This window comes from Sinocyclocheilus anshuiensis, unplaced genomic scaffold (genome assembly GCF_001515605.1).
Source record: "Sinocyclocheilus anshuiensis isolate Anshui unplaced genomic scaffold, SAMN03320099.WGS_v1.1 scaffold145, whole genome shotgun sequence".
Taxonomy (NCBI): Eukaryota; Metazoa; Chordata; class Actinopteri; order Cypriniformes; family Cyprinidae; genus Sinocyclocheilus; species Sinocyclocheilus anshuiensis.
The window spans coordinates 917,808-940,369 of NW_015537973.1; the positions used below are offsets into that span (position 1 = coordinate 917,808).

The following is a 22,562-nucleotide window of genomic DNA, read 5'->3' on the forward strand; positions in this document are numbered from 1 at the left end:
CAGTTGGGTTGTTTTGATTAAGTAATAATAACTTAAAACAAATACAGGTAATTTACAAAAATTAAAGTTCATTGAAAGTATGTTTTTTTTTTACATATTAAAAGTTTGTTTTCTAGCAAAAGCAGACAACTCCAACAATCGTTTTTTGGCAAAAGCAGATAACTCCACATTTCACATTGTTTCAGATTTAAACAAAAACACTTGTTTAATCTTTGTTATGTCCTCAGCTGACAATGTAGACGTCTGACAAACTTTGTTGTTGTGATCATAGAGTGTATGGATGTGATTACACGCAATACACAGAGCTTTTCCCTCACCATTGTAACGCGCTGCTTTTGCAAGGTTCCGTGAAAAAGTTTCAGCTTTTATTTTCCTTTTACGCCCTGAAGAAGATATCACAGGTTCATCAAACTCATTTAACTTATCCATCCTCGATCACTTTTAGTCAGCTTTGACGAAACTCCTCTCAGCTAGCTCGTCTTTTCAAAGTTACTGGCAGCCTTGTCACCTGACCTGAATACAGCGCGCTGATTCGCTAAAATGGATTTATCAGCTTCTGTTCACAAACAACAAGGGCGCTTGTCGGCTTCTGCAGTAAAACGTGAACTCACGATGCCTTGAAAGTGGTCAATACCAGTATTTTTGAAAAAACGTGTTTAAGGTTAAGAGTTTCAGATCGCGCCATATAATAATGCACGGCACTCAGTTCATTTTAAAAGTGGCATTTATCGGTTATATGTATATCGGTATATGTCGTTAAAGGAACACTTTATCATTTTTTGACACATCTTTTTACTCTTTTTAAATTCTACAATACATTATTACTTTCAGTCATGAATTTTCAGAAAAAAAAGAATCTGTTGTTTTTATCTTTCTGATTGTGATTCTGAACTGTCATTTTTGGTAAAGTTTGATTTGTTTTGTTTTTTTTGTTTTTTGTTTTTCTGATTAAACTTGTCATTTCCATCTTTCTTCCACACTGCTAATAGTCTTAAAACACTGCTGCCTTACAGTCTGTTAACACATTGTGCCTGTGTAGCAGAGTGAGAACACACAACATTCTGACTTTCCGTATTAAAATCCCTCCTCGCTCCAGGCAAAATCACACAGATCCCCTCCATGTTCGTTTTCACTTCACGTCACCTCACAGGAAGGGCTCATCTTGTTAGATTTATACTTAGCTAGGGGGTCTACATCCAGGAGGGCCCCCCTATTTCTATCTCTCTCTCTCTCTCTCTCTTTTATCTTCCTCTCTCTTCTTCTGTAGTAAGGTATTTGACCTGGTGGTATGCTCCAGTGGTCCAGAACACTCCTGATGAGAGGTTTCTCTGCTTCCTTCACCTGCCTTTCCGTCACACACACTGACACTCCACCACATCGACCCACACTCTCCCCTCAGACCGAGGCCTAAATAGCCAATCAATACGGCCACCACAGCTGTTCCTACATCCTTATGATTACCTCGCACGGCAGCCTCACCACGCAAGCAGCCCCTGAAGTAATCAGCTCCCTCCTCTCTGTGTCTGAATAAGAGACCAAACGTTGAAAAACAGACACATCCTAAATGGACCGTGTCATTGTGCATGCATGAACGCATTGGGCGACGAGAGCGAGCAAATACAATCAAGAGCCCTAGCTGTGGCTAGAGCCGTCAAAGAAACTTGTCATCAAAGCCCCCCGGAACCTGTTGATCGGTCGCTCCAATCATCCCCATCGCTGATTCTTGCCTCTCCTGATGTCTAAGTGATTCTATTTCTTTCCGCCTGAGTCTACTAGCTGGGTGCCCAGCTGATCAAATAAACCATCGACGAACCCCATAGCCAATGAGCTGGCTAAGCACCCACACAGTCCATCGTCTGCAAGAGCCAAGACACAAACGTCCATTCCAGGATGGCATGTTCCACAACGCCACAAAATCTGCTGGAGCTGCTGTTACTGGCGGTGGAAGGGAAAAAAAGCAACATGGTCATTTCTCCAGTGGAGTGCTTGTTCCTCCATTAGCTGCCTTAATTGAGTAGACTGTTATATTTCAGAACCTTATTAAATCGGAAGCAGGCCAGAGAGTATTACATGAGAGAAAATTGATTTTGGTGCCGTGCTGCTCATCTACTTTGGCCGTCTGTACACAAACCCATTCCTCCAATTATTGTTTATGGCTTGCCTCTTTGTCTTTGCTCTCTTGCTCATTCTCGTTCATTCTCCTCTCCGCTTTCTGCTTTTAGCCATCCATAATATTTTGGCTCTGCTTAGTTTAGATCACACAGAACCCAGCACTTTGCACTTTTCATCCTTGTTAAATGCTGACCGTGATGTTTCCACCAGATACTCTGCACTTGGTGGTCACATTATTATTTCATTTTAATTGGAGAAAAAATCAGCCTGATATATCAGTATGTATTTGTAGGTCAATCCATCTGTTGTTTTATTGTTTAGTCTCTGATGAAAGATGATATTAAGACTTCATATCAAATCCTTCCTTTTATTTATTTTTTTAACTCCTCCTACAGATTCAATATATTCTTCAAAGAATTTTACTCAGATGATCAGAGTTGCAAAAAAAATATAACTTTTTTAATATTTGAAATCGTTCCATAGAAATGGTTTCATGAAGTGAACAGTGAAGATGCCAATCTGACTGTTTTTGGCAATGGTTTGGTATATTGAAACATGACCCAGTAAAATCATTAGTAAGGGAGTAATTTTGGCACAGCAACTCAAAAGTTTTGGGTTAGTAATTAAAGAAATTAATACTTTTATTCATCAAGGATTCATCAAGGATGCATTAAATTGATCAACACAACAGTGAAGACATTGTATTTGATACAAAAATATTTATATTTCAAATAAATGCTGTTGTTTTGAACTTTATAATCATTATATAATCCTGAATGTATCATGGTTTCCACAAAAAAATATTAAGCTTTCAATGTAATAATTAATGTTTCTTCAGCAGCAATATTAGATTTATTTCTGAAGGATCATATGACACTGAAAACTGGAGTAATGGCTGCTGAAATTTCAGCTTTGACATAATGAAAATAAATAATATTTTAAAATATATTAATATAGAAAAGAGTTCACTAAAATTGTAATCAAATTTTATTACTGTATAATCATTATATAATCCTGAATGTATCATGGTTTCCACAAAAATATTAAGCTTTCAACATAATAATTAATGTTTCTTCATCAACAATATTAGATTTATTTCTAAAGGATCATGTGACACTGAAAACTGGAGTAATGGCCGCTGAAAATTCAGCTTTGACATAATGAAAATAAATAATATTTTTAAATATTAATATAGAAAACAGTTCACTAAAATTCTAATCAAATTTTATTACTGTATTTTTAATCAAACAAATACAGCCTTGCATAAGAGACTTCAAAAACTCCCAAACTTTTCAACAGTAGTCTATGTAGGTCTATTTTTGGTAATAGTTTTGCCTAAATTCGTGAGACTAGTCTTTTTAGATTTCTTGGGACACATTGATTCAAATGATACCCGTTATTCCTACATCATCTAAATTAGGCTTGTCTATGCTTTTTTAGTTTATACAAACAATTCGAAGAGGACAATTGGAGAGTCACGCCTCTTAGTAAACACATGTCAATTTCACTGACTTTGTAAAGGCCACCCATGATGAATAAATGAGGCCTGCCACCCGCACCACTACCACCAATGACGGATGAAATGTCTGCCCATAGATCATCTCAGCTTTACCCCCCATGCTCAAAATACTGAATAAATAAATCCACAACAAATCCTCTCTCAACCCAGGGCTCTCTGTTGTCTGTGCAGTATGCAAGTGCAGTATATGCATCACCATAATCCCAAAACATGCTGTCATTCCAGCCCTTGCATTACCATATTTCATCCCACATGCTCTATTAAAAGATTGCACTACTTACACCAACAGACACTTTGTACCGCTTCATGTCTGCTTTAGCCAAGTCTCGGGATTCAAACGCCACTGAACAACTGGAGAGATCCATTAAATCCATCAGTATCCCCTCTCAAACCCCATTGGCAGGCTTAAGCGCCGTAAGTACATGTGATATAACGACTGAATGCAAGTTTTGGAAGCACAGTAAGCATTAATGAAAATAGCACAATGAGGATAACAGCAACTCATCTGCATGTTTGGTTGACATCTGCTTAACTGCAATCCTCTCTCAATTTGATCTGCCTTGAATTGGCCACTAAATCTCACTTTTCACATAAGTGATTTTGACTGGACTGTGAGCCTGATCGTGTCAGTGAGCAGAATTCAGCTTCCAGCTTATGTCTGATTCTACCATCAGGGACTGTTTGCAGATGTAGATTATGATTCAGCTTTCAAAACACAGAAGCCTGGGGAGATGCATGAAAGTAAAATGAGCTTATTGATATATGCTATGATGGTTCCATGTGTAATATTCTCTGCTTCTGTACAGTGATGTGCAGGAGGGATACCCACTGGATCCTGTCACAATACACACAAACCGTCTGACAACTGACATATTGTAACATTAGTACAGTCTGTCTATCTATCTATCTATCTATCTATATATATATATATATATATATACAGTGGGTACGGAAAGTATTCAGACCCCCTTCAATTTTTCATATATATGAATATAAATGTTGTCTTTTTTAATATATTTTAAAATGTCATTTATTTCTGTGGTGGCAAAGCTATCTGTCGGTCATCTCTGTAAGGTCTATAAACCTTCAAACTTCAAGGATTAAACAACATTTTCTAGGTTTGACAAGTTTTGCTGATTAAAAATAGTTATACGAGTTGCTTTGAATTCTATTTATTTTAATTCTACTCCCTTACATTCAAATGGCAATTCCACATCCTGTTTGCTACCTCAATTCAAATTCAGTTCAAATTCAACTGAATTATGGTTTTAATTGGAAATCAATGACAAGTAAACAGATGTTGCCAAGATGAGGCTGACAGAAAATATAACCAAGTGGAATATAGAGAGTTTTTACACAATTTATGACAATGTAAGCAGCATTATTCTGGCACAGACTCTCTGTCTGTGCACTGTTGGATTTGTGTTCGAAGTTGCACAACGTATTGTGTGTCATGTACATATGATAAACATTGACCCGCTGACTAGTCGACTACTTTCCTGTACCAGTTTGCTGATAATAGTAGTCATGCAAGCCCTAGTGTATCCACCTACTCATCAATATAGATTTTTTTCTTATTTACATTTATTGATTTATTCAATATAACCCAAAGCCATTTGCAAGTGAGAAATTATATAAAGTGATTCATCATAAGAATTTTATTAAATACATTTATATTAAGTGACTGTTCCATCCTGAGTTTCTCCAGGGGTTATTTGACCTTAATTTGTGGTCTTTCCTGCAGACTGTCCTTCAGGTTCTATTAAGACTTTGTCTAAAAAATGCAGTATGAATTCTAAGAAATGGCTGAGCATGTTGGTCTTTCTGCTTCCCGCAGGTCTCCTGTGATGGCCGGAGGCTTGTTTGCTGTAAACCGACAGTGGTTCTGGGAACTGGGAGGATATGACACAGGCCTTGAGATCTGGGGTGGTGAGCAGTTTGAAATATCCTTCAAGGTGAGTTAAAGCATCTGGGTCGATTGCGCTATGCAATTCGCAAATAATACATCAATTCTCACAGACCTTACGAAGGCTTCTTCCTGTTGTTGCCCTTTTAGACCAAAATAATCAAACAGAGCACAAGAAGACCCATTAAAATGGATTTCAAGACACACCCTCCATAACCACATCCAATAGTTCCTGATCCATTGCAAACCGCTAACTATAACTATACCAGATTCCTTTTCTCACACTTAATGTGAAGCGCTCTGTCGTCTGTCTAGACAATCTTTTCTCATTCTTTTCAACAATAAAGCCCGAATGAGATTGGATGGCAAAGGTTATTTTCTTCACTGTGTTACTAAGCGAAGCCTCAAAGCCAAAAGCGCACCAGTCGGCCAAAATAAGGCGGTGAAGATAGCGGAGCTATGAGTCTGTGCGTGTGTGTTTTTGTGTTTAGACTGACTAGACTGCTGAAACTAATTAGATTGTGTGATCTAGTGATTGGCTGTGGCTCTGAAGTGATTCGGTTTTGATTAGCGGGGCCAAAACTGGCGCCGATGGATGTGAGGAAGTGTTCTATTTATCAGTTCTGACATACCTGCCACCCCACTCTTTTTCATTAGACTCTCACTTGTGCTGGCACTGAACTTTGTTATTGGAACACCATCCTCTGCACCTCTCTAGTAACTATGGCAACCGCAAAAATAGTTTAGAGGCTAAACCGGCTGTTTGACAGGTTTTTTTATTGTTATCTCCTTTTATGCACAGTATTTGCCTGTTTCTATGTGTCATAAAGTTGTACCGTTCACATTTGACCTTGAAATATGGTCGTAAAATACTAATTTTACAACTTCGGTATACTGTAACACTGTGTCTCCATTCGGATCCGACATGCAACTACAAACTGAAATAAAAGCCGCGGCTGATTGGGCCTGGCATCATCCCATTGATTGGTTGCCTGCCACGCTCCGTCCAAGTTTCATCCATCTGTTCGATGTAGGCAGCTTTCTAAATGCAATTCAAGTCATCTTAATATCTAAAGTCCTGCCATCGCTGCCTCCCTTCATGCTTTATGATAAAAGAGGCTGTGAAAAAAATGTGAAAATGATTCCTAAAACTTCATTTGTAACATGGCTTCCTCATTTATCCTCAAATGAGGGATCGGCAGGGGCTTTTTCTTGCTTGCTTTGTAGCACTGATGTTTTGAACGATTCTCTCCCTATAACGATGGGGTCTGTGACGTTAGCTTGACCGCTAACCTGCCGCCTGGCAGGAGAGATAGGTCTGTGCGGTTTGATATCTGCAGACAGCTCTCTCGAGCCCAGCGGGTGACCGAGGAAGAGAGAAACCATCAGACTCAACTCGTCCAAGTAGAAGCCCCCCTCCCCCCTGCCTTCTCACCTCCCTCTGTGTGTCAGTGGCCCTGGCCGAGTCCACACTCCACCATGCCTGAGCCAATACTCGATACAGACAGGCACATCAAAGCCTTGGCCTTAGTAGAACAGAAAGAGAGAGATGGGAAGGGAAGCATATTGAGCGCCCTGCTTTCTTTATCTCTCTTTTCTTGTGGTTTAAAGAGGAAAAGTAGAGACACAAGCATGAGGCAGTTGGAAAACTTTCCTTCAGCGGATGCCAGTCGATCCGTAATTGGAGCCCACAGCGAGGACGTTGCTTGTTGCTGGTATGATGTGGAAGCGTAGCAATATTTATAGCTAGTCTGTCCACATATTCCCACTGAGACCTTCTCAGACTGCCTGTGCAGGAGCTCACAAGGATGTGATGCATGAGGCTTTTTGAGGTTTTTCAACTGTCTGAGAGAATGAAGGATGGAGACAACTCTGCATGTACTGTGATGTAGTATAAATGTTTCAGAATGTGTGTGCGTATGTGGTTTTTCAGGTATGGATGTGCGGAGGCGGCATGTATGATGTACCTTGTTCGAGGGTGGGCCACATCTACAGGAAGTACGTCCCCTACAAGGTGCCTTCAGGGACCAGCCTGGCAAGAGTGAGTAGAACTTCCACTATCCTTCCAAATGAGAAAGGATAGAGTGTTTCTCTACAGTGGCCCAGTTCTGCTAGTTTATAGTGCTCTAGATTCACAATGTTCCTGAGAAGATCTTATTCATATTCTGCACGCATGATAAGAGACAAATAGTACGGAGAGTACGGATAGCACTCAGCTCTTGACAGTGTACATACCTGTATATACAGTGCTGTGAAAAGATTTTTGCCCCCTTCCTGTTTTTTTTTTTGTTTGTTTTTTTGCATATTTGTCACACTTAAAAGATTCAGATCATCAAACAAATTTTTATATTACACAGAGATAATGCAAGTAAATACTAAATGAAGTTTTTAAATGATGATTTCATTTATTAAGGGAAAAAAAGCTGTCCAAACCTACCTGGCCCTACGTGAAAAATGAATTGCCCCCTCCTGATAAATCATTAAAGAACTGTGATTAACCACATTATTTTAGAAAGCTGAGTTAAATTTCACTAGCCACACCCAGGTCTGATTACTGCCAGACCTGTTGAATCAAGAAATCACTTAAATAGAACCTGTCTGATAAAGTGAAGCATGCTTAAAGAGCAATACATCATGCCGCGATCTAAAGAAATTCAAGAACAGATGAGAAACAAAATAGTTGACATGTATCAGTCTGGAAATTGTTATAAAGCCATTTCTAAGGCTTTGGGACTCCAGCGAGAAAACTTGGAACAGTGGCGAACCTTCCCAGGAGTGGCCGGCCTACCAAAATTACTCCAAAAGAGCAGCGACGACTCATCCAGGAGGTCATAAAAGAACCCAGAACAACATCTAAAGAACTGCACTTGCCTCAATTAAGGTCAGTGTTCCTGATTCAACAATAATAACGAAACTGGGCAAAAATGGCATCCATGGGAGAGTTCCGAGGCAAAAATCATTTCTGGCCAAAAAGAACACGAAGGCTCGTCTCACATTTGCCAAAAATATCTTGATTATCGCCAAGACTTTTGACCAAATATTCTGTAGACTGATGTGACAAAAGTTTAACTTTTTGGAAGGTGTGTGTCCCGTTATATCTGGCATAAAACCAACACAGCATTTCATAAAAAGAACATCATACCAACAGTCAAACATGGGGCATGTGGGCCAAAATTCCTCCACAGCGATGTGAAGGACTCATTGCCAGATATTGCCCCAAACACACCAGCAAGTCCACCTCTGAATGTCTCAAGAAAAACAAAATTAAGGTTTTGGAGTGGCCACATCAAAGTCCGGACTTTAATCCGACTGAGATGCTGTGGCATGACCTTAAACAGTCCATTCATGCTAGAAAACCCTCCAATGTGGCTGAATTAAAACAATTCTGCAAAGAAGAGTGGGCCAAAATTCCTCCACAGCGATGTGAAAGACTCATTGCCAGTTATCGCAAACGCTTGATTGCAGTTGCTGCAAAGGGGGGTACAACCAGTTATTAGATTTAGGGGGCAATTAGTTTTTCACGTAGTGCCAGGCAGGTTTGGACAGCTTTTTTCCCTTAAAGGGGTCATATGATGCGATTTTCAATTTTTCCTTTCTCTTTGAAGTGTTAAAAGCTCTTGGTGCATAAAGAAGATCTGTAAAGTTGCAAAGACTAAAGTCTCAAATCCAAAGAGATATTCTTTACACCGCTTGCACTCGTCGGAAATGTAAAGCCCCTTACCATAATCGCGAGCTTCATCTTTCAAAATAAATGTAAAGACAGAGTCCGAAAGAGGAACAGAGTCGCGTGACAGACACAGTGATGAAGCTGGTATGTGTTTGCAGTACACAAGCCACGGTTAAGACAGCTGACTCCACTGTGATCTCTCTCTCACTCTCTGTCACACACACACACGCACGCACGCGCGCGCGTCCATAAAATGCATTAAAACTTGAAATCGCATCATATGACCCCTTTAATAAATGAATTAATCATTTCAAAACTGCATTTTGTATTTACTTTGGTTATCTTTGTGTAATATTCAAATTTGTTTGATGATCTGAATCATTTGAAGTGTGACAAATGTGCAAAAAAAAAAAAAAACAGGAAGGGGGCAAAATCTTTTTCACACCACTGTATATACTCTTTACAGTTTTCTATATTTCTGCATAAATGTGACCCAAAACATCATCAGATTTTCTCACAAGTCCGGAAAGTAGACAAAGAGAACCCAAACAAACAAATGATACAAAAATATTTTCTTTGTCATTTATTTATAGAGAAAAATGGTCCATTGTTACATATCTGTGAGTGGCAGAAGTATGTGAATCTTTGATTTCGGTATCTGTTGTGGCCCTATTTTGCAGAAATAACTGCAGCTAAATGTTTCTTGTAACTGCTGATCAGTCCTGTACAACATCTTGTAGGAGTCTTATCCCATTCCTCAGTACAAATCCACTTCAACTCTGTGATATTGGTGGATTTCCTTCTTTGAACTGCTTGCTTCAGGTCCTTCCACAACATTTCAATTGGATTCAGGTCTATACTTTGCCTTGGCCATTCCAAAACATTAACTTTGTTCTTCTTTAACCATTCTTTGGTCAAACGAATTGTAGGCTTAGGGTTGTTGTCTTGCATGACCCATTTTCTCTTGATACTCAGTTCACAGACAGATGAACTGACATTTTCCTTTAGAATTTGCTGGTATAATTCAGATTTCATTGTTCCATCAATGATGGCAAGCCATCCTGATCCAGATACAGCAAAACAGGCCCAAACCATGATACTACTACCGCCATGTTTCATTAATGGGTTTCTTTGCTGGAATGCAGTGTGTTCTTTTCTCCAAACATAACACTTCTCATTTAAAACAAAAAGTTCTATTTTGGTCTCATCTGTCCACAAAACCTTTCTCCAGTAGCACTCTGGCTTGCCTAGGGCTGGACCAGAATATTAGATTATTCGAATATTCGTTCAGTGGGTTGGCATTCGATTTTAAATTTTTAGATTTGAATATTCTTTGTTTTTTTTTGTTTGTTTGTTTTTTTTGAACACCTGGCATCCCCCGTGAAACGGTTCTCATTCGCGCTTGAATATGAATCGCCCATGAGTGAACGTCATGAACATCATGATTCAGTTCATCTGGAAGAGAAGACAAAAATGCAGAAGACCTCAGCTGTGTGCAGGGAGCACTTTAAATTGAGTGAGGACAAGACAAAGGCAGTGTGCTAAATATGCGATTTGAAACTGGCCTACCACAACAGCACATCAAGTTTGAAAAATCTTTAAAAGTTCTGTAAGTAGTACGCCTATAGTATATTGTTGGTGTAAAAAAACCGAGCTGCTTTTCAGTAATTTTACACATGATAAAAATGTGCACTTAATTTGCTTGGAAAATACTTGCGAATACGGCAGTCATAAAAAAACGTACAGTAGCCCAGCCTAATAATAATTTGTCTATATTAAAAGTACTGCTCTTAACAGACCTGTGTGTTTTGTATCACTAGTGCAGTGTCCGTTCTCGGAGCATATAAGCCCTGCCCGTGTGAGGCGCGCCGCTTCCGGTGTTCTGACGATTTGTGCTACCCGCTCAGATTGTGCTACCTCCCATTAAAAAGATAGGTAGCAAAAATCGATAGCGAAAAATGTTACCTATCAGATTGTGCTACCAGCATCTTATTCATGTGGTTTGAGGCTTTTTTAATGTCCATACCTACCCCTACCCTAAACATACCCGTCCATACCTACCCTTACCCTAAACTTACACAATCACGCATCAATTGTTTAGATGATTTGTTTCAAGACATTTGACATGTTTCTGTCCTGAAATCTCATGTGTGTCGAACTAGCTAATTTTTTACGCACCTCATCCCAAACCTTCCGTTGCAAATTCCAAAACGTCATTTTAGAGCTAATAACAGAGGCTTGAGCTATTGATATGCAGGCTAACACAGTTATTAGAGAGAGAGAGCGAAAGAGAGAGAGGGAGAGAGAGAAATGCGTGTGCGTCTCAGCAGTGTTCAGCAGCAGCATCTACTAATAGCGAATCTTCAATTTGAACTGCTTCAAGAACTTTGCTACTGAGAAATGTCATGTAGCTTTTCAGCTGCGCAACTATTTTATTGATAAATTCACGGGGCAGCGCTGATGATAAGTTTCTGTTCGTGTCTCTGCGTGTGTGTGCGAGTGCGTGTCTGTACTGTGCGTGCGTCTGTGAGAGAGTACGGGAGAAAGAAAGCGTGATTTCCGTACATAAAAAAGGTGGAAGACATGGAAATAGTTTGTCATTTTTACCCTATTGTTTGTTATATTTATTTGCTCAATGTCTTCTGGGGTTTTAGTTTTTACTGTTGTAGATATCCCATAGTATAACAAAAATATTATATATCTCTTAGTTGTGTTTGGGCCCCCTCTGGACGAGCAAGCATAGGCACGTGCCTAGAATGCCTATGCGTAAATCCGGCCCTGGGTAGCATGTTTCGTCGGTACACCTGGCTCGCGCTGTTCTGTAGGTTATTAAAAGTTTATTCATTCTGAACGTGTCGCGTGTCCATATTGCACCAAAATGCGACACTGCACTCCCTTGGGTCCGCTGCAACACACCCGCCACGCGCAAAGTCGATTGGATGAACGGTTCTCGACATAATAAAAATGCAAACAGACAGACAGACACACAGAGATTCCTGCCTTTATTAGAGAGAAGAATATGTTCAGCCCCCTCCCTCCGAAGCTTTGAATATTCAGTGTTGATTACTAAAGCTTCGAAGCTCAAAAAATGGTATTCGGACCAGCCCTAGGCTTGTCCACATGATTTTTAACAAACTGCAGACAGGCAAAAATTTTTGTTTTGGAGAGCAGTAGCTTTCTTCTTACAACTCTGCCATGCACACCATGGTTGTTCCGTCTTCAGTGGTGGACTCATAAACATTAACATTAGCCAATGTGAGAAAGGCCTTCAGTTGCTTAGAAGTTACACTGGTGTCCTTTGCGACCTTGTGGACTATTACAAGTCTTGCTTTTGGAGTGATCTTTGTTGGTTGACCATCTGTCTGTCTGTGAATTTGTGGAGTTTAAACTCTTTAGAAATGGTTTTGTAACATTTTCCAGCCTGATGAGCAACAACAACTCTTTTTCTGAGGTCATCAGAGATCTCCTTTGTTTGTGCCATGATTCACTTCCACAAACATGATCAGACTTTGATAGATCCCTGTTCTTTATATAAAACAGGGCTGGCACTGACACCTGATAGTCATTCCACGGAATGAAAACACCTCTGAACAGATGGACTCTAATTTTAACCTTCAAATTAACAGCTAATGCTAGAGATTCACATACTTTTGCAATGCACAGATATGTAGCACTGTTCAAATGAAAATCACATATTTCCCTCAATTCGTCTCATAGAACCTGAAGCGAGTGGCAGAGACATGGATGGATGAGTACACGGAGTACATCTATCAGCGCCGGCCCGAGTACCGCCACCTCTCCACCGGTGACCTGACCGCTCAGAAAGAGCTCCGCAAACACCTCAAATGTAAAGACTTCAAATGGTATATGAACACTGTGGCCTGGGACCTGCCCAAATATTACCCACCTGTGGAGCCACTGCCAGCTGCCTGGGGAGAGGTGGGTGATCAAAGACCCTGTTAAAATGTGCACATGCATGCCTGGATTTAGCAAAATGCAGAATTTAATAACTGGCTTTCAATCATTCTATTCATGATTTGGAATTTGAATTGGATTAGCTACATAAAGATGCTAAAATGGAACTTGAAAGAGAATGAATGTAAGTGGCTGTGAATTTTAAAGAAATCAGTACAGTTACACAACAGAGCAATTTGAATAAAACAATTTTTTGTGTATATAGTAACAGTGGTGTATATGACGGACGGACGGACGGACGGATAGATAGATAGATAGAGCAGTAAATCTTCTGGTCTGATCTGTACAGTTTTGACACACTGCTGCCTTTTTTGTTACACCTCGTTTCTCTTTGTTCACCCATTAGTGGGTGCATAACTTTTCCCCGCTTGCTTGGTTTGAGTTACGCACTAAAAACGACGCAGTCGTGAATACATATTATGTGAGACAGAGCATAGATGCCAGTACAGGTATAGGCATGTGTGCGTGCATATGACATAGAGTTTATGTGGAAATGTTCATTGATTTATGAGAAGCACTGCCTGGTGAGATATAACATATTTTTCACCAAAGACAAGCAGGCGGCCGATCCTCACCTAAACCTGCGCTGTCTAATATACAGCGACATCACATCGTAACCATTGTTTGCATCACTGCTTCCTAATCCATAAATAAACAGAAGAGGCATAATACATTTATTACTCAAGCTGATACAGGAAGACAGGCTATTCAGGTCATTCATTATCATCTGGGTTTCCTGTGCCAGAACAGCGGTTCTCGGGAACACGTGTGGAGAGACGGGCCTGCCATTTCTCTCCATCTGCAGTTCTGCCATGTCTGTTATAGTGGGGGGTATTTAATATGCATGGACTGATTCCCATCTTGTGCATTTTGATGGGCCTTTTTAATCACTGCTGAATGATGAACCTCACAGACATCATGCTTTAATGAATCCCCCCGGGGAACACCATCTCCTCTTTTTTCAATCCCCTGCCGTGATGTGTCAGAAATGGCAAGTAATAATTTACAAATGTAATTAATTTCCCATCCGAATTAATTGGAGGGCTGATGCTTACCGTAAAGCGTATCCATCCATCCGAACTGCACATACAGGCTGAGGTAGTAATGGAAACTGTTTCAAATGTTTCAGTGGAGGCGGCCCAAAAAAGTCCATTTGCCAACAACATGCCGTCCGTTTCACTTACTGGCTCTCTCTGCATTAGTGACGTAAATTGATAGTAAAAAGGAAAGGCTGTGTGGCGTGCGGCTGGGGATCCTGCTCGGGGGAAATTTATGCATGGTAAATATCTCCTTTCCTGAGGCGAAATGATAGTAATTTGACTGTCAGGCTGATAGCTTCATACGCCACGCTCTCTAGCTGGTCTGCCAGCGCGGCCACCTGTCACCCCGCCTGATGTATTGCACAATAAAAGAGCCTCATTGGACTTTCGAAGCCACCCCCATGGGCCATGATAGAGAGAGAGGTGGGGGGGGTATAGCTAAGGAATGAAACGGGCCCTTGTCGGCATTTTCAGCAAAGGACAGGGGTCACCGTCGGCATGACCTCCAGCTGACAGGGCAGTGAAATGGGTAAGCAGGCTGTCAACCATATGCCACTCGGTCACCTGCACGTGTATATACTCTCTCTCTCATCCACAGCTGTTTCATTGCCTCTTTAATACACTCACATACTTTAAATAATGCAATCAGCAGACTTTTCAGCCACTTCTATGCTCATAGCCATTGCTGCCAAAAGCTGGTATAGTGTAAATGCAGTTGTTAGGTTTCCTGTGGCTTGAGAGGAAGAAGAGAGGAGAGACCCATGCTGATTTGGTGATTCTGCTGCATTTACCTCTAAAGAGCTTGTGATTACATGCACTCTTCTAGTGTAACCTCATATGCTTTAATTTATATTTCTAGCTTATTTTGTGGTATAAAAATTCTAAATCAAATTTTATTTCTTTTGTGCTCCGCAAAAACAAAGTGCTATGCCGTGAACAGGTTGTAGGCGCTGATGATTTGACTTGAGCAGCACTTAAAATGATGCAAGAGGAAATGTTCTTGCTGTTTCTTTCTAATCAGCACAACCTCCTGCTGAATTTTAGAAGAACTTTAGAAATGACGAGAACAGAGGCTTTCGAAAAGCCACAACACTGGCTTTGAGCTTCTTAAAACATACTGGAACACATTTATAGCTGCTCTGACTTCACAGAAATGGGGTTTGGTAGTAAATTGCCTGCATCCAACAGTAAATTAGATTCTAATGCATGTCTTTGTTACCGTGTTGAACAAGTAAAAAAATTCATCGCGAAAACATCACTCGACGGCAGGCGCAAGGAAGGTCCAAAAGAGAGCGCGAAGCTGCTAATAGACAAGAAAATGAATTAAACATGTTTTCTTTTTATAACCTCGGGAACAAAAATAAGCTTTTAAGAATAAACTGGCAAGGCAGAGCTTGGTGTGACCTTGCTTTTCGCTTTCATTTTGTTCCATTTGTCAGACTCGTCCTCGCTCGATTCTCCAATTCTGCTTATTTGAAAAGAAAACACAGCTCAAATCGGGTGCACCGTTTCCTTTCCCGTAAATAATAAGCTGTAAAGTGTTGACCTGAACTGTAATAAAGACCAACGCAAGGGTTACAACTTTTCATTCTTATGTCACGCATTGTCCTCACCCGCCTCAGAAGGCTTATAGCGTCCATCTGCTGTAGAAACCAGTTTGATTGCATTAGTTTTCAGCTGTGGCTTAAACTCATTCAAACATTTAGAGTGAATTTTAGTCTTTCTGACAGCGAGCAATAGCAAATGCTTCTAGTCACCAACAAGAAAAATCTGCTTTAAGTCATGCATTCACAGAGCAGAACGCATGGAGCAGAACTTCATGCTGATTTGTGCTGCCTACTAACTGATTTCCAATTACTTTCAACAGTCATGCCTTGCCAAGAGCTCAAAAACCCTAAATCCCTCACCTCAATCGTTCAGGACTCATGAGAGTGAGAAAAACATATTTGAGGAAGCGGGCTCCAACAAACACTCTGTAATCGGTTTCCTCTTAGGGCCTTGGTATGCAGTGCACAATTTCAGCAGTGGAAGCTTATGCATTGTGCATGCACTACACTGCACAGCATAATATGTTCCACCACAGTTCATCCTCTTTGTTAGGTCTCCTTTTTGTGTGTGCGTGTGTGCGTGTGTGCGTGTGTGTGTGTGTGTGTGTGACCTTGCCCCAGGCCCTGGTCCCCTCATGACTCCCTAGTGAGGTGAATAAGTGAGCAGAATTAGCCCAGAACTGCTGCCCGCTCTTCTGTGTCTGGTCAGGAGGCAGTGGCTCCAGCCACTCATGCATTATTGAGCTGCACTGTGACAACAGTCGGTACACCTGAATGCCTTAAAGAAAATTAGGCGACCTGGACAGCCAATCAAAAAATGAAAAAAAGAGACCATTTTAGGCAGCGGAACTCTCTGGAGTTCACGCAGTGGGGAAAGTGCACGTGTCTTTGTGAACAGGTGTATTTTGAATTAATCATTATTTAAATAGGCCGATTTAGCACTTGAAAAGATTGGAGACCAGGGGTCGCATTGTACCTCGCCGCACAGTTAGGGAAGAAGTGAAACTTTTGGCTAACTGTTACCTTGAATCCACATCTGAGAGCACTGTAGAGGTGATTGATATAGTCAGGAAGTACTTTTTTATCACATCTAAATGGTGTAAACCACATACCTCATGGGTAAATATTTAATAATATAAATAATTTGCAGATGCTTTTGACATTCTCAATTCATTAATCTGCATCATTTTAGACATTTTAACATTCACAGAACTGTCAAATCTCAAGCAACATTTCTTGATAGAGAATATTGATTGCATTTTGCTAATATATTATCTTTTCCAAGGCAAAATTTAGAAATGGTGTGAAAGTTGTTCTGTAAGAGTATTATAGTATAGTATAGTATAGTATAGTATAATGAGGTTTTGTTGAAATTGCAATAAAGACCGAATTTTGTTAACATGAATAACTGGAATAGAAATTAACCAATAATGAGTACTTTTTTTTTCTTTTCTTTTTTTTTTGCATTATGTGCCATTGTTTTTAGCAAAAGCCGTTTCAAGGACTTAAATTATATATGGATAAATCAGTATTTCTGGCACATTTAAAAATAACTTATAAATTAAAATACCTTTTTTGTGGTGGGCTGCTTAGTTAAAAATGCTGGCAGGGCAGAACATTCCTTATTGTTGAACCATGTATAATTTATTCAGAACTGATCAATTATATAATAAACTTACAATATTTAACAACTGAAAAAAAAGTATTAGTATTGTGTATTTTATGCTTATTACTCTTCTCACGTCGCCTATACTGAAATTTTGTGTGTGGAGTGTTGTTTGTATGTGTGGAGTTCCTGGCTGTGTCCAAATCCATGTTTTCCATGACTGCTAGGATGCTACCTTCAAACACAGCTGCCTATGTAGAGAGTACAGGCAACGAGGCAGCTCACTAGCTGAAACAGTGCTTTTGTGTGTATTACAGTACAGATTTGTCCTACAAACTTTTTGATCTCCAATTCCTTGTTCTTGAACCTTGTTAGATACAATGACAATGCTAAGGTTAACCTTGTTAAATCCTTGTGCAATTGAAGGGTGGCATTCAACAAATCTATTTCTCTGTCCATAGATCCGTAATGCAGCGTCTGGTTTGTGCATCGACTCTAAACATGGCTCCACGGGCACCGAGCTGCGTCTGGACACTTGTCTGAAAGAGGGTGCAGAGCGAACATGGGCACACGAGCAGGTATAATGCTCCTAACTGATGATAGCTTGACATGAAGCTCATTCTGTGATAGTCTCCTTGAAATTGAGAGAATCGCTGTTCCCTGTGGTGGTTAGATTTTCACATTTGGCTGGAGAGAGGACATCAGGCCTGGGGATCCCCTACACACCAGAAAATTCTGCTTCGATGCTATTAGTCAGAATAGCCCCATCACCCTGTATGACTGCCATGGTATGAAAGGCAACCAGCACTGGAGCTACAGGAAGGTAATGTAGTCAAAACTGTGAACATAGCTACTCACTCATTGAAATAACACAAATGTATGAGAATTATTGTACGTAGTGACTAAAAACTTCTATATTAAAGAATAAGAAACTTACTATTAAAGAGATAGCTTCTTCAAAACTTGCCTTTTCATAGATTACAGGTCTGGGGTCAAGGTTTTTTTAGTCAGTTTGACCCTGTAAGCCCCTGCTGGTAGATGTAGTAACATGTTCTCTGTCGAAGTGTTCTCTGATAAAATAACATCTTTTTCAAGCAACATGAATTGCAAAAATATATTTATAGTATATCAATAAAAAAAAAGTTGTATCATTTCTTGAGAAAATGTGACTATATATGTAGGCATAAGACTTTAGATTTATAGAAATAAAAAAATTTGAGAGAGAGAGTGTGTGTGTGTGTGTGTGTGTGTGTGTGTGTGTGTATGTATATATATATATATATATATATATATAAAAGCAAAATTTAATTGTTCATGTCTTTAAAAAAGATTATACTGTATATCAGCCATTAGATGAATGCATAAGTTTTGAGATGAATATACATAACAATACTATTTTTTCAGAAAGGTTTTATAACTTTAGGAAAATGTATATATAAATGTATATGCCCTTTAAATATAAATAATTTTACATCTTTTAAGAAAAAGTAGTAGGCACAGTATTTGTCTGTAAGAACAATATAAATAATGGCAAGTGACGGAATACAAAAGCTTTTGACGTTATGGAGATAAAATCCATTACAGTCTACATGAGTAATGTTTTACACCCAGGTGTTACGTTTTCATATAGCTTCATACATGTTCATATACCATCTCTAAGGAAAAGCCGCACCTGTCTTCCTCCATATTCCCTCTCCACATCTTCTTTAGGAGGTCAATAAAGTATATCTACAGCAACAGAGCAGCATTCACCTTGTTACAGGATGCCCCTGTGGACTAACGCCTGGCGCTCTGGGCCTATCACTAACGACAGAGCGAGCCTAATACAGAAGCTCAGTTTTTCTAGCCCTCTAGCGAGGTAGAACGAGCCTAAACTGAGATATTCTTTCTCACATAAGAGCTTTAAGGTGCCAAGCAAAGAAATCACTGTCATTGCAGGATAGGTCAATGACGGCGCTATAGAGAGAGGAAATATACAGTTGAAAGGAAGAGGTGGTACCTGGCAGTGGAGCAGCCTGAGGCGCAGAGAACAGTAAATCAACCCAGGGGAGAGCGGCACAGAACTAGAGCCGAAAGCCCAAAGGCATGTCCCTCCTGCTCAGCCTGATCACTCCCTCAGGGACACAATCCTCTATTTTTTCACCGGCTCTGTTTGGCATACTCAGTAATTTCTAGCGCAAAAATATACATGCCCAGTGTGCTGTGGAGAACGCTTTCAAGTGGAAAGTTTCTTTGTTGTCTTCTACTTTTTGATAGGAGATTGATGTTGAAGCGTTCCCTCATTCTTTCACTTTTATTTAACTTTCACATTCCTCTACCTCCCACCCCTCTCATCCATCATTTATCAAATTCTCACATTTCACCTCCAAACTCAAGCCATGAAATGAAGTCAGCTTTTCTGATTAGCGGATTCCGTGTTGGGTTCTTCAGTTCCACCCCTGTAATCTGACTGAAGGCTAGTGGGAGATAAAGCAGGATTAGACCTCCAGCAGAGTCACGGTGACTGTGTTTCTTGTTTATTTATTTTTATTTCTCTCTCTTTCTCCATCCCATCTTCTTTTTGCTCCAGGATAAGTCTTTGTACCACCTGGTGAGCAACGGTTGCATGGACTGTAGCCTCGGCGATAAGCGGATTTTCATGAACAAGTGCGACCCCGAGTCTGAAACACAACAGTGGATCTTCCAGAAAGTCAACCCTACCGTTCTGAACAAATTCAACAGTGGCGCCAGCTCATAGGACCTGGGGTTGTGGTCGAGCCAGTCAGCTGGCTTCCACACATACACACACCTCCCACAATCCTTAACGTGGGCCTGGATGTTGTTACTGTCTGGCTCTGGGTTCCTCTCAAGGTTCTGCAGCAGACTGAGCAAGAGCAGGCTCTTGAAAGAGGGGACTAGAAACACAGAGAGACACAAGGCTGGTGGAAACGCATCCACAATGAGCACCTTGCTGGTCGAGGAGAATACAAACAGCCTGGACTCTCTAGTAGGGGTCTAACTTGGGCCCCCAGTTGCTCCCTATACATTAAAAAAAAAACAGTGCAGCTTTAGGACTTTGGAAGTGGAGTCCAGTGAAAGAATGTTCTGTATCAGTCCTTGAAGATTGCATGGGGGATTTGTACAAAACCAGAAAGTTTGCTCTCAGATTTTTTCTTCTTTTTTTTTCTTTTTTTTTTTTTTGTTGTAAAGCTCTTTATTTTTCTCTGGGATTGTTTCGACTGTATATTTATTTGTATTTATTTGGTGCCTTTTCCAGATTTAAGTTATGTGTATTGACTCGGTTTTATCATCTCTTGTACCTGTTAGAGTCAAACTTGGGATGAGGTGTTGGGTTGACCTAATTAAATGAGATCTTTGACTTTTTCAATGGAATCTATCTTGTTACAGAGTTTCTCGTCTATAAATAAAGCAGAAAATGAGTGGATGTGTGGCTCTTGCCTGTGTGGTCTGTCTTTGTCATACTGATAGAAAATCTCAAAAGTGGTGGTTTGGCTCCCTCTGGTGTTGAGCTATTTTTGTGTTCGGTATCACTCTTGCTTTTAAAACTATATTATTTCACCTTTCAATTCACTGAATCTCGAGTCACTCCTTCAGTTTTGATATTCCACTACTTGATAACAAAATCTGGTCTGCATATAGCTTTTGTTACCTGCGTTTTTGACTTACATGTTAATGACATTTTAGTGACAGCAGCAATTAATATTATAAATGTCCTTCCTGCAAGATAGATATGTGTCATTTCGTTCATAATGAATAAAGGACCGTTTATTATAGGTTTTGTAGCTGTTATGGTGTTTGGCAGCCTGTCTTGCCCACTCAGTATGAATACAGACTAAATAGGTCTAGCAGATCATTTTTAAATATTGAATTTGTATATTTCCATAACATCAATAATCAGCAAATATGTACAGGTAAAGATTTAATACCACAGTAATTCTATCTTTTTGGTGTGGGGTTGCTGTAAGGTGCTTTAGATTATGTGGGGCCATAGTTGTCACAAGTGCTATAGCCTACCTCAACTATTAATTCAGTTTATGGTTCAGACCAATTGCATGTGGATATCAAATAGCCTACCCAAGTATTTTTTGTGAATTTATTTTTGTAAATTAAAATGCATACCATCACATTACATGATAAAACCACAACCACATAATTAAGACAAGAGCCAGCTACATAATGAATGAGATTTTAAATGAAAGGTTGAACTGTGTTTTTGGGGCAAGGGCATTTTTCATGAATGTGAAGTAAGGGTAAGCTGTGACATGTTTTAGAAGTTGCAGTTTTATACAGTTTATTGATTAGCGTTTCTGTTGGCCAGTAAATTTGTGGATATTCAAAACTTTTTGTGCTGTGTTTATGTAGTTGTGGGGACTGTTTTATTTATTTATTTCTGCTGACTGACAGAGGACTTATACTGACTTGCTGGATCAAATTCTGATACGAGGAGAGTAGGCTAAGTGAAAACGTGCCGCAAATATACAGTAAGTTATCTCTAGAGGGAAAACATTTCCATGTCTGTAAATCTGAGGTGTATGTTTCCATTGTTGAACACTAGGAGGAACTTATCTCCTACAAATGTTTTCTTATCTTACTGCAAGTGGTTTATCACTGATACAGTTAAGTTTAACGTTACACGCAGAGTGGATTTCACAGCATTTGTTCTTTGTAGGTTTTTCTCTCTTCTCTTTCATTTTTATTTAAATTTATTTTGTTACAATATAAATTCTGGTTTGCGAGTTGTCGTGGCCGAGTGGTTAAGGCGATGGACTAGAAATCCATTGGGGTCTCCCCGCGCAGGTTAGAATTCTGCCGACAACGAATCATTTACTCGCCGCTGACTGTGCACTGTGGTGGTTTTATTGTAGTGCACAAACTCCGAGTATGGGTTGCCATACTTCGCTACACGTTGTGCACATGGACGTCGAGCTTCCGGTCAAGAACTTCAGATATGTATTTTGCACTCTGGACTTAATTATTAAATAGAAATGTTTGTATGTGTGTATTTATCTTATGGTTTACCATGTCATGAACTTATACACAATCCTTTTGTTCAAAAGAATCTCTCTCTCCCATGTCAATTATCAGAAGTTTATAAGGACATACTACTATAAACTTCCACTGATTTTACATGGAACAACTACACAGAGGCCTACATAAATAATATTAGAATGACTACAGATTAATGAAACT

The 22,562-nt window shown here is 39.8% G+C and overlaps 1 protein-coding gene and 1 non-coding gene across 2 annotated transcripts in view; both read left to right on the forward strand.

Annotated features, from left to right (window-relative positions):
• The window catches only part of LOC107670789 (polypeptide N-acetylgalactosaminyltransferase-like 6), a 227,982-nt gene extending 207,497 nt beyond the window's left edge, over positions 1-20,485 (forward strand). The window contains exons 8-13 of the mRNA XM_016463559.1: positions 5,469-5,586; positions 7,471-7,578; positions 12,922-13,143; positions 17,834-17,950; positions 18,046-18,195; positions 19,942-20,485. Coding sequence (XP_016319045.1) covers positions 5,469-5,586; positions 7,471-7,578; positions 12,922-13,143; positions 17,834-17,950; positions 18,046-18,195; positions 19,942-20,109 — 883 coding nt within the window. The 3' untranslated portion in view covers positions 20,110-20,485. The remainder of the gene's footprint in view (positions 1-5,468; positions 5,587-7,470; positions 7,579-12,921; positions 13,144-17,833; positions 17,951-18,045; positions 18,196-19,941) is intronic.
• A 1,623-nt stretch (positions 20,486-22,108) lies between these two features.
• Positions 22,109-22,190, forward strand: trnas-aga (transfer RNA serine (anticodon AGA)). The gene has a single exon. It is a non-coding gene; the product is annotated as a tRNA-Ser (tRNA).
• Positions 22,191-22,562: the final 372 nt, after the last annotated feature.